Genomic DNA, 13,287 nt, shown 5'->3' on the forward strand with positions numbered 1-13,287 from the left:
AGAGATGTGACAAAGGCATGATTTGTTATGAAGATTTTCAAAGAGTTTTGTCACTCAAGCAGGGGGAGATTATTGAAGAGTTGTTTCAGCTTGATGGTACTTAGTTGAGGGGGAGTTTCTTGCAAGTGTTCGCTAGTAATCTTGAGTTGTAAAACTCAGTGAAAAAGGGGGAGATTGTTGAGACCAGGAGTCTGCAAACAAATGTGTTCAACGTTTCTTCATGGTTGCACAAGTCAAAAGGTGTTATGACGTGGCGTCATCTTATTGGTTGGAAATATTAATTACGATTTGACAAAAGATAATGATTGAAGCTTAGAGATAATAATGAATCAGAAGATTTAGACTTATCAAGATTAAAACGAGACTGGTTTGAAGGATAAAAGGGATCAAACTTTGCAAGTTTGTTTTCTGCAGTTTTGGAGTGCAGAGAGAAAACAGTGTTGTGTCGAAGTTGAATAAGGTTTTGGGTGTTGAACAAGTCGGGCGACTTGGCTGTTAGAGTAAGGTTGGGTAGATTAGAAATTGGTCAGTCTCGATTCACAGGTGTGAAGTCGAGTAAACCTAATTAAACAAAGAGTGTAATTTGTTTAAAAGATTTCTAATAAAAGATAACCTTATTTAGAGAATCTTGTTCATTGTTTCTGTGTTTCTGTGTTCCTAGTTCTTTCAAAGATTGTGTGACAAATTGGTGCACAAAAAAGAAGAAAAAAAAAGGATTGTATTTAGATAAAAATCTACACACTGGGTTCACAAAAATTATTAGTTCCAACTTGAAAACTAAATTTAGGTACATTTTGCTTTAGGTACAATAAGGATAACTTTGTACGACGAACTAAAAATTATTGCGTAAGATGGCATTAGTCATAGACTCATAGTTAAAACATAGAAATAACATTACTGCGAGGAACAATTCATCAATTCAAAATTTACAATACAAAACTCACCAGTTTCAGATTCTTTAGCCACAGTTGCAGTCAACCCAGCTACAGAAGAGGACTTCCTAGATGTATACACAGACGTTGGCACTACGCCTACGGTGTAGATGCATCAACAAGCGACACTGAAGGGATTTTTACAAAATATAAAAAAGCAGCAATTAATATCCAATGAGAACCAGTTATGAATGAGGATTTGGCAAAGACATTTATGTCTCCTCTAAGATTGATGCCTTCATGAATGGTCTCATGAACATCTGCAAGGAACAGTATAAGTTCATGACAACAATGGTAAAAATTCCTGTTTGTATCATCTATTCAGGGTAAGTTCTTTCATTGGGGTTGATTGAGCTCCCTATACCGACACAACTTAAAACAATAGCAATATTTTTTGTTTCAGAGATCAGACAATGAAGCACAATCAATACTCACCAGAAATATCGAGGTATGCCTCAGGCAAAATAGGAGGCTACTATCAATTGGATTTCTTGAGCCGTTAAAAATGTGCCTAAGCATGTTTTGAGATACATGTGTTTTCAGTACCCCCTCTCCCCCCCCCTCCTCTTTTGCGAAGAAAAAGAATAAAAAAAAGTGTCAGGTGTCACTGAATGTCCCCTTCTCTTTTATGACGTGGACGCAGGAGAAGGTTCGGAAGCCAACTTTATATATAAAGATATATGAGATATTAAACTAAGTCTCACATTAGAGAATTAGACAAGGAGTGTCTAATATATAAAGAAAAGTCTAACTCTAATTAGTACGAGGTCTTTTAGAATGGAAACCAAAAGTAAATCAATGCGGGCTTGCCTATTAGGTTCAAAGTGGACAACATCGTACTAATCGGAAAATAGAGTTGGATATGGGTTCACACAATTCCCAACAATTGGTATCAGAGCGGTTGACGAGAAATATGCATGAAGACCTAAATATCCTTCGAGTGGTGAACGGGTATATCCTATGAGTTAGGAATGATGAGAGGTGTGTGTGGCATAGATCAAGTTAAGACGATCCTAAAAATCAGTTGCGGGACGGAAGATGAATGTGATCCTTAGTTTGAGGGGGAGAATGTGAGATATCAAACTAAGTCCCACATTAGAGAATTAGACAATGAGTGTCTAATATATAAAGAAAAGTCCAACTCTAATTAGTACGAGGCCTTTTGGAATGGAAACCAAAAGTAAATCCATGTGGGCTTGCCTATTAGGCCCAAAGTGGACAATATCGTACTAATCGGATAAATAGAGTTGGATATGGGTTCACACAATTTCCAACAAGATAATCATTAGAAAATTAATAGATAAATAAAATTTCATATAAATATTTAAACTAAATTTATTTAACCTTTTTAATACGCAAAATTTTTTAATTATTCAATTTAATATCTGAACTAATTATTTTGGTCACTTTAGTATACAAGCTATTAAATTCTTACCCATTTTAATACTCAAACTATACTTATTTCAAACAAAAAATATTAATAAGTATTAGATGAAGTAAAAAAATCAATAAAATTCACAAAATCCTAAAAATATATAATCTTATTTTAAATATTAAAAATAAAATAAATTAAATTGTGAATAATCTTAAATTGTGTAATAAAAGTTTAAATTTTTAAATGGAAAACATATTTTTCTTCAAAATTAAGTGTTTATAAAAGAAATTTAAATGTAGAATATTTTTAGGTGTTATCTTAGGTTTTGGAAAAAAAATAAATCTCGTTTGATAGTTATTAATATTTTGATTAAAATAAATATAGTTTAGGTATTAAATGGATGCAGTATTAAAAATTGTGTATCAAAATAATAAAAAATTATGTAAAGTATTATATTGGATAGATAAAAAAGTTAAGTATTAAAATTTAGTTATTAAATTTAGTTGGGTGTTTTTATGATTTTTTCCTTGAAGATGAGACTAGATAAACCCTAGAGTATATAGATTCTACAATAGTCACCCACCGTTGGCGACCACCTCCGTTCTGGCCATGTCTTCACTGTATCCATATTCAACCCCCGTCACTAGTAAAAGGTTCGTCATTCTCAAGCAGTTATACAGCCTATACTACAGTTGTAATTAATTTGACAACTTCAGTTGAGTATCCTATGATACATATAACAACATTCACTTTTTGCTTGTTTTGAGGTTGATTCATGATGGTTGTTTTGTAGAACTAAAACTCAGAGAGAAGATGCATTGCCTAGATACAAGTATCTCATTCTCAGATCTCCCATCAAGTCTCTTGGAAGTAATAATGTCTCGTCTTGTCTTAAAAGACAACATATGTGCATCAGCTGTTTGCAAGTCATGGTGTGAAGCTGCAGTGTCTGTTCGTGTAGTGGAAAAGCATCCGTGGCTTATGTGCTTTGATATAAACGTTGTAGTTTGTTTGAAATCTGTTGGATAAGCTTCAAAGATAGCTTAGGAAACAAGTTATTCATAAAAGGAAGTTTGAATAACTAAAAAGGAAAAACTTGATTTAGATTTATGTTAAGTTTCTAGATCACATTGTAATAGGTTAAGCTAAGACCCTATATATAGAGATCTATATTGTAAGATGATCTCAAGAAGTTAAGAGTTTAATAAAACGAAGAAACTGTTTTATTAACAAGCTTTGCACATTCACACAATCGATCCTTAGGCGACTTTATTTGGTATCAGAGCTTAGGTTTTTGTGTGATTGTGAAGTCGAGAAGCTGTATCCATGGCTGATACAAAAGCTTTAACAGAGATGAAGCCACTAGGAAGAAGAGAAGACTTTCCGAGTGCTGTAATCTGTCCGATGCTCAATACGACGAACTACACTGTTTGGGCAAAGAGGATGAAGATTCTGTTAAAGGTTCACAAAGTTTGGGGTGCAGTAGATCCAGGCACTGACGACGAAGAAAGAAACGACCTCGCGACGGGACTTCTGTTCGGTTCAATACCTGAAGCGATGGTTTTACAAGCCGGAGAAGATGACTCCCCTAAAGTTATATGGGAAGCCATTAAAACCAGAAACCTTGGTGTTGAACGCGTTAAAGAAGCTCGTCTACTAACGCTGATGAATGAATTCGATCGATTAAGTATGGAAGACTCAGACAGTATAGATAACTTCACGAGCAAGTTAACAGAGCTTGCATCAAAAGCGTCCTCGTTGGGACAGAGCATTGATCAACCAAAGCTCGTGAAGAAACTTCTCAACAGTCTACCAATGAAATTCATTCACATGACGGCATCAATAGAACAGATGCTTGATCTAAACAAAACCTCGTTTGAAGATATTATTGGAAGACTCAAAGCATATGAAGAACGAGTCAAAGGCAAAACTGCATATGATCAACAAAACAATCTGTTGTTCTCAAGCACTGAAACATCAAGCGATCAGAACTCGAGAGGCAGAGGAAGAGGATCATATCGTGGTCGTGGTCAAGGAAACAGAGGTAGAGGACGAGGAAGAAGCAACACTGGCGAGGGGAACAAAGAGAAGAAAGACTACTCCCAGATCACATGCTTCAATTGTAAGAAGAAGGGACACTTCAAATCCGTGTGTCCTGAGAAGAAAGAAGAGAAACAAGAGCTCAACAAGACAGAGACGGAGATAGCAGAAGCTGTGTTATACATGCATCAAGTTGTGTATCTCAACGAAGAGAAAGTCTTACCGAATTCACTAGAGCCAAGCAAGAAAGAAGATGGTATATGGTATCTAGACAACGGTGCGAGCAATCACATGACTGGTGAAAAATCTTACTTCTCAGAGCTCAACGAGAACATCAAAGGAAAAGTCAAGTTCGGAGATGGCTCGTATGTAGATATAAACGGCAAAGGATCTATTCTCTTTGAAGCCAAGACAGGGGAACAGAAGCTCCTAACCGACATATATTACATACCGAACTTGAAGAGTAACATACTAAGTCTGGGTCAAGCAACTGAACAAGGGTGTGACATAAGGATGAAAGAGAATTACCTCACTTTGAGAGATCCAAGCGGTAGACTTTTGGTGAAAGTTCAGAGAGCTTCTAATCGTCTATATAAGATATCACTCAAAGTCGGTAAACCTACTTGTCTACTCGCAAAGATCAAGGAGGAACCATGGAGATGGCACGCACGCCTTGGTCATATAAGCTTCAAGACAATAAGGGCCATGGCAACACATGATATGGTTCGTGGCTTACCTGAAATACATGAAGAGAAGCAGCTGTGTGACTCATGTTTGGTCGGGAAGCAGACGCGTCACAGCTTTCCTGCAGCAACTGCATACAGAGCTTCGGTTGCTCTCGAGCTGTTACACGCGGATCTGTGCGGTCCCATATCACCGGCAACACAAGGTCACAACAACTATATCTTCGTCATAGTTGATGATTGTACGAGATATATGTGGTCTATTTTGTTGAGAGAAAAGAGTGAAGCCTTTGATAGATTCAAGAGTTTTAAAGCCCTTGTTGAGAGGGAAGCAAACAAGACAATCGGAACACTCCGTACGGATAGAGGAGGAGAGTTCACGTCAAAGGATTTCCAAGACTTCTGCAACAAACATGGCATCAAACGCCATTTAACAGCACCATATACTCCACAACAGAATGGAGTTGTGGAGAGAAGGAATCGTACTTTAATGGAGATGACTCGAAGCATGATGAAAGCTATGAAGGTACCGAACTACATGTGGGGAGAAGCCGTGCGACACGCAACATATGTGATCAATCGTGTTCCTACTAGAGCATTGAAGAATAAAACTCCATACGAAAGCTTGAAGGGAGGAAAGCCTAACGTAGGTCACATAAGAGTTTTTGGATGTGTTGCTCACGCGAAAGTAGATTCAGTTCATCTAAGGAAACTTGATGATCGTTCTCAAGCTCTTGTTCATCTTGGAATCAAACCAGGCACGAAAGCTTATCGACTTTATAATCCTACCTTCAAAAGGATAGTCGTAAGTCGGGACGTAATTTTTGACGAGAAGACTTGTTGGAATTGGAAGGGAGCTACTAAGGAAGGACAAGACGACTCTGGTATGTTCCGTATGACGTGGGGATTGACTGTAAACGAAGGGAATGGTCCGTTTATAGCCAGCACACAACAAGAAGAAACCGCGAATGCAGAAACAGAGCAGCAAGAAGACGAAACAGGTGTTACACACGCAGAATTAGATGTAACACACAACGAAGAAGAAGAAGTTGAACAAAGCTCGACACAGGAAGTAAGGCGCTCAACTCGTCAAACAAGTAAACCTAGTTACCTAGATGACTACATTTTACTTGCTGAGATAGAATGTGAGCTGCTGCTTCATGTTATCAATGATGAGCCAAAGAATTTCCAAGAAGCTAAGGGAGATAAAAGATGGACGAAGGCATGTGAAGACGAGATCCATTCGATCAACATAAACGAGACATGGACGCTAACAGACAAGCCAGCTGGAGCAAAGATCATCGGTCTCAAGTGGATCTTCAAGATCAAAAGAAACGCTGATGGATCTATCAACAAGTTCAAAGCGAGACTCGTAGCTAAAGGTTACGTACAAGAACATGGTATCGACTTTGATGAAGTGTTTGCACCAGTGGCTCGTTTAGAGACCATAAGACTCCTGATTGGGTTAGCTGCTGCGAACAAGTGGAAGATTCACCATCTAGACGTCAAGACAGCATTCTTACATGGTGAGTTACACGAAGAAGTTTATGTGTCACAGCCTGAAGGGTTTGAAAAAAAGGGAGAAGAGCATAAGGTTTTCAAACTCTCCAAGGCCTTGTATGGATTGAAACAAGCTCCACGAGCTTGGAACATAAAGCTTGATCGAACTTTGAAGCAACTCGGCTTCAAGAGGTGTTCTAAAGAAAATTCGGTCTATCGAAAGGATGATAAAGGAAAGCTTCTTATCGTGGCTATCTACGTTGACGACTTATTCATTACCGGAGACTCTGCAAAAGAAATCTCAGAGTTTAAGAAGAACATGTCGAAGAACTTTGAGATGTCTGATTTGGGTCTTCTAACATACTACCTCGGATTGGAAGTAAGACAAAGCTCAAAGTACATCATGATCAATCAAGAAGCGTATGCGATGAGAGTATTGGAGGAAGCTGCAATGGACGACTGCAACTCGACATGTATACCCATGGAGTTCGGTCTGCAACTCTCAAAAGGCCTCGACGAACCTGAGATAGATGCTACACTTTATCGAAGAAGAATTGGCTGTCTCAGATATCTTATGCACTCAAGACCAGACATGTGTTACGCAGTGGGCATCTTGAGTAGATATATGCACTCACTAAGAACGTCTCACGGCAACGCACTGAAGCAAGTGCTAAGGTACTTAAAGGGAACAGTCGGGTACGGATTATCTTACGAGCAAGGTGGATCAATGAATCTCGTGGGATATAGTGATAGTAGTCACAACACGGATCCGGACGATGGAAGAAGTACGACAGGTCACTTGTTTTGTCTAGGAGAAACGTCAATCACTTGGTGCTCACAGAAGCAAGACACGGTGTCTTTAAGCTCGTGTGAAGCAGAGTATATGGCGGCAACAGAAGCAGCAAAGCAGGCGGTCTGGATACAAGATTTGATAAGTGAGATTACAGGAAAAGAGATGAAGAAGACGATGATACGAGTGGACAACAAGTCAGCTATATCATTAGCCAAGAATCCCGTGTTTCACCGTAGGAGCAAGCACATTCACAAGAGGTTCCATTTCATTCGCGAACGAGTAGAGCAAGACGAGATTGATGTGGAACATGTTCCTGGAGAAAAGCAGAAAGCGGACATTCTAACTAAAGCTTTAGCAAGAATCAAGTTCAAAGAGATGAGGGAGCTGATTCAAGTTCAAGACTTAAGCAAAGATGGCTTGAAGATTAGAAGGGAGAATGTTGGATAAGCTTCAAAGATAGCTTAGGAAACAAGTTATTCATAAAAGGAAGTTTGAATAACTAAAAAGGAAAAACTTGATTTAGATTTATGTTAAGTTTCTAGATCACATTGTAATAGGTTAAGCTAAGACCTTATATATAGAGATCTATATTGTAAGATGATCTCAAGAAGTTAAGAGTTTAATAAAACGAAGAAACTGTTTTATTAACAAGCTTTGCACATTCACACAATCGATCCTTAGGCGACTTTAAAATCCGCGATCCGGTACGATCAAAGTTGTACACTACGCATCTTCCAGAGCTGGCTGAAACAACTGTGTGTTACACAAAAGATGGCTGGTTACTTATGTACACTTCTATCTCAAAGGACATGTTTTTCTTCAACCCGTTTTCTCGGGAGCTCGTAAGCTTGCCTAAGTTCTCGTTGCCATACCAGGCAATCGCGTTCTCTACTCCTCCTACATCGGATAACTGTGTGTTGGTAGCTCTAGACTTTGTTACAAGAGTTCAAGAGAGAAGAATACTTATAAGGACTTGCCATTCCTGGAGCAACTGAGTGGATCACCGAGGCCTTCCCTACTCATTTACCGTTTTATAGGCATAGCAGGCTTGTCTATCTCAATGAACGATTCTATTGCTTTACCATAGAAGGAGGCTACTTGTGTTCCTTTCACCCATCTTCCCGGACATGGGTTTGTGTCATCAAGATGCATATGTCTATTCATCAACGACAAGGTTGAATGGGACAAGAGAGAAACTTTCTTGGCAGAGAGGAAAGGAGAGCTCTTTCTCATGTTTGCATGCAGTAAGGAGAAGCCACTAGTGTTTAAACTAGTCTCTTCGCAATGGGAGGAGGTGACTATTACTGACCTTGAAGGTTTCACAGCCTTCTTCAGTTCTTATATAACTCTGAGTTGAGAAGAGGAACAACCTCTGCGTCCCATGGTTTGGTGTCAAGCGCAAGCGTTGTGTATATATCCTACTCTTTTGATACAAGCAGCTGCAATCCGGCTCAGGAAAGTTTGAACTGGCTAGAACTCATCCCTCGCCAAAAGAGCCTCTGGATCGATTCTGCCGAGTTACGTTTTAGACTCTTTGCATGAAGATTGATTAGCTTTTATCTTTTTAAATAGAAAAGCAGTCATTCAAATATGTTAGTTTTGTCTTTTATTTCAGTTTACACTTGAATATTTCTTGTGCTAAGAGAGAAAATATCAAAGCAACCTCTGTTCTTACAAATGGCTAATCGATAAGATACACTTGTGCCGTACAGTTGTCAACATTCGAAAATTTTATTGTATTGGTTCATACTGGAACAAGTAACAACATGAAATCAACATAGACAGTATTGAATATTCAATTACATAACTTTTAAACAGTAAAACAAAACCTAATCACAACCGAGATAACAACACAGCCTTGGTCGTACCCAACAACCACCGTCTCCATATATTTCTCAATCGAGGTCAAGATCAAAATCGTCGTTATCATCGGGAAAACTCGGGACGATAGTATCAATCTCGACCCGTATCCTCTCAATCTCCGGCGAATCAGACACGGACACGTGTTTCTTTAAATCCAAGATATCAATAGTTAGCGTATGAACGATGTCAGAGAAAGAAGGGACTTGGATAATCTCAAGAATATGAAAGACGTTGGCTTCTATCTGCTCCCTATCGCCACCGATGAGCCACTCTCTATCGAACTCGTGGGTTTGACGAACGATTCGGGTTTCTAAATTGCAGAAGTCTTCAAGATCATCGTCTGAATCTGAATCTGAGCGTCTGGGGGCTTTCCTGTAAACCAATACGAAATCAAAGACAAGGTTAGGGTTGTTGTTGAGGTTGTGTTGAGTGTTGGTGAAGACTGGGTCGAAGGAGATGAAGGAGTCGGGTTCGTCGTCGCAGTATCCAAACCACACCATGATTTGTTGTTGTAAGAAAGATTGATGACTTTGAAACTGGATTCGTTATTTATTTAGGGATGAGAAGTGAGAACAGAGACGGTTTAAAGAGAACAGAAAGAGTTTAAACTCTGAATAACTTGTTTAGAGGTGGAGAAGTATACGCTCATATTTATAGTTTTTTTATTTCCTTTTTCCGTTGACCCAATTTCCTTTTTGTTTTATTATATTTCCTTTTTTCTCATCTGACTCTTTTTTTCAAGTCTCGATACCTCTTTTAATTTTCACTAATTAACTTGCCTAAATGTGAAGAAGTATACTAATATTTACAGTTTTTATTTCCTTTTCTCCGTTGACCCAATTTTTGTTTTTGTTTTATTATATTTTTTTTTTCTCATCTGACTCCTTTTTCAAATCTCGATTACCTCTTTTAATTTTAACTAATTAAACTTGCCCAAATGTATTAATGATATTAATATTAATTCTTTAATGCTAGGTAATTATACCATAAACTGTGAAAATATTGCATTGACAATATTACAGCCAACAATTTTACATTTTGTATAAAGATTAATATAAAACTATATGATAATCCGAGAGTATTTTTTTAAGAAAATATTGTACTTAGATATTATAAACAATATATTTTTTATCAATATTTTTTTTACATTTGATTAGCGGTGGACATTGGAGTACCATTTAGTCCGATTCGAATCTTTACGAATTTGGTTCGGTTCGGGTTTGGGTTTGATACTTTTTTTTTCAAAAACTAAAGTTGATATATATTTTAAATTTTCAAAATCTAAAAATAAAAAATAATATATAGCATATAAATTTGAATAATGTATGCCAAAATACTTAATTTAACATAAAAATTGGTTTACCTTAAATATTTGGATAAGAAAACAATAAATATTTTAATGTATTTTAGGTATTTTAAGTATCATTTAGCTATTTTAAACATGTATTTATAACTATTTATATATATTTTAAAGCTTTTTGGACAGCTTTAAAATGTCTTATATATTTTGTATATTCATTTAGATATTAAATTTTAAAATAACTAATATATTTAAGTATATAAATCTAGTTCGGATATATCACTACAAGAAAACATATGATTAACGAGGACGGATTTCGTCGTAAATACCTCGTAAAAGAGGTTTGATGACCATTTTGTCGTTGTTTAGTTTTCGTTCAGAATCATCATTCTTTTTTACATAGTTATATTTCTTTTTTTCTTTGTTGACAATAGTATAAAATTTATAGGCTATGCTTTTGGTTTCATTCTTTTATATTGTTTTAAAATTATATTAAATATATAATAAAATTTCTATTAAAGGACCTCAGTTTTAAAATTTTCCTTAGATCTCTAGAAACCTTCTCACGACACTGCGTGGCTTATGTGCTTTGATAAACGTTGTAGTTTGTTTGGCAGAGAGGAAATGAGAACTCTTTCTCATGTTTGCATGCAGTAAGGAGAAGCCACTAGTGTTTAAACTAGTCTCTTCGCAATGGGAGGAGGTGACAAGTACTGACCTTGAAGGTTTCACAGCCTTCTTCAGTTCTTATAACTCTGAGTTGAGAACTAATCTCCCATTGATGAGGAACAACCTCTGCTTCCCATGGTTTGGTGTCAAGCGCAAGCGCAAGCGTTGCGTATCCTACTCTTTTGATAGAAGCAGCTACAATCCGCCTCTGGATCGATCCGCCAAGTAACGTTTTTGATGCAGCGCATACTATGGACCATGAGCTTACGGGATATGCATGTTTGTACAGTTTCTATTTTATTTAGCCATTATATTAATTACGAGGGTAAGTACAATTTGTGTAGATTAGAATGTGGAGATATGGTTAAGATCTCGTTAGCCTAGTATATATAGTTTGATTTATAGCTTTGTAAACATTATTGATTATTGAATTTATAAAAACCCTAGAACTTTCAGTTATTCTTTCCTTGTCTTCGGCATTCTTCGGAATCAACGAATATCAAGAACCCTCGTTTGAACGGCTATTCGGAATCAACGATCATTGAGTCCTCGTCGAGCGGCCATTCCTGTGAGAATCAACGATCTTCGAGTCTATCAGCTTGACGCTGCGCCAGTTTGGTATCAGAGCAAGCACGTTCTTACCCAGATTTTTTTTTCAAAAATCATGGCGTGGGACAACTATACTTCTTCATTGGATCGATGTAGCAACGAATCAGTAAATGATTGGGTTGAGTCGAGCCGTAAACGTCTGGAGACTCATGAAACGAGTCAATCCTCTATCTGTCGATCAGTACATCAATTGATCGAACTAGTTTCACAACGACTAGATAAGCATGACACTTTTCACAGCCAATAAGACGGCCATACAGGAAATCAGCTGGTTGGCTACGATCAATCTAATCTCTTTTCGCAAAAAGAATATGATCTCTGCAACAAACTCGAGATATATGGAGAACCAGTTTTTGACATCTATGTTGACTGAGTATATTTATGTTATTGACAATTACAAGGATCAGATTTCAAAGGATTACGTCAAAGTCAATGTTCCACTCGTGAAAGATGACTATGTGGACTTTCGTTTCACTCCTAGAGATCATTTACAAGTCACAGACAAGATTAATCCTGAGGAATATTTATTTGTGGATTTTCCAGATCAAATTCTCAAGCGTGATTCTGTGGAAAGAGCCTCGTTATTCTTTTCTCCACATGGAAGGGCGCAAGAGAAATGTGAGGAGCCACTGAATCTTGACCAAAGAGACAATTCGTTTCATCTGCGTGCAAGCAATCCGTATAAAGATCTGGTGTTTGACAGCAATGACGAAAACAATGATCTTCTCAAAGAGATGGATGGAGCTCCAATATTTGATGTATACGATGATGCAGATCCAACATTAAATGTTTTTCATAAGGAAAACAATATAGGTGGAATTCAGAACGTGAAAGAGTTGACACTTGGACCATCTGAGCGTGTTATGATCGATGGAGTGTGTCCAGATCGTGGTTGCAGCACAAATTTTTTTTATCACGGTGACAATTGGTTTTGGGGCAGTGATAAATATTTTATGTTCGGTGAAAGTTTTTGTTGTGCTAATGACAATGTGTCCTACAAGATGTGTGATGCAATTATGTTAGACATCTATATTGATTCACAGCGAGGTGAACACATAGCTTCTGATGGCGAGATATTTATAGAAATCTATGGTTATTCAACTATCGTCATACACCAAGCAGATGCTGAGCCACCTGATCGTGATCAGCTCAATGATCATTTTCTTCACGTTCTTCAAGAGGATGCCCTGCCAAACGAAGATGTTCATATGAGTTTCTTGAAAATCCAGCAAGTTGCAGACAGCCACATGAACTCCTCAAAAACAGAGTCAATGACTTGGGCATACAGAAAAGGAGAGCAGAGAGGAAGTCTATCTTATCATCACAGACTGGGTTTTCAGTTTTGACGTTGTAACTAAGGGTCCTCTCGTACAACAGCTTGTACGCGAAGTTCAAAGGATTGGAGAGTCAACAAATCATATTCTAACCTCTAAGGTATTGTCTCGGGGAAACCTTGCAAAGTTATTACATGATGACGCCTGAGAACGGATAATTGCAAAACTTCTGCAATATAGAGAGAAAGA

At 37.5% G+C, this 13,287-nt stretch overlaps 1 protein-coding gene and 1 long non-coding RNA gene across 2 annotated transcripts; one reads left to right on the forward strand and one right to left on the reverse strand.

The window, feature by feature from the left end:
- Window positions 1–2,824: 2,824 nt before the first annotated feature.
- Window positions 2,825–3,540, forward strand: LOC108833692 (uncharacterized). Its single transcript, XR_008936723.1, has 2 exons — window positions 2,825–2,960; window positions 3,101–3,540. It is a non-coding gene; the product is annotated as an uncharacterized LOC108833692 (long non-coding RNA).
- A 5,569-nt stretch (window positions 3,541–9,109) lies between these two features.
- On the reverse strand, window positions 9,110–9,859 carry LOC108840391 (uncharacterized). Its single transcript, XM_018613220.2, has one exon. It carries the CDS (start codon window positions 9,684–9,686, stop codon window positions 9,219–9,221), a length of 468 nt encoding a protein of 155 aa, XP_018468722.1. The 5' UTR covers window positions 9,687–9,859; the 3' UTR covers window positions 9,110–9,218.
- Between the last annotated feature and the right edge of the window lie 3,428 nt (window positions 9,860–13,287).

The sequence above is a fragment of the Raphanus sativus genome, chromosome 7 (genome assembly GCF_000801105.2).
Source record: "Raphanus sativus cultivar WK10039 chromosome 7, ASM80110v3, whole genome shotgun sequence".
Classification (NCBI taxonomy): Eukaryota; Viridiplantae; Streptophyta; class Magnoliopsida; order Brassicales; family Brassicaceae; genus Raphanus; species Raphanus sativus.

What these genes read in the sequence shown, in the direction of transcription:
- LOC108840391 (XM_018613220.2), bottom strand. Translation starts at nt 9,686, where the DNA reads ATGGTGTGGTTTGGATACTGCGACGACGAACCCGACTCCTTCATCTCC.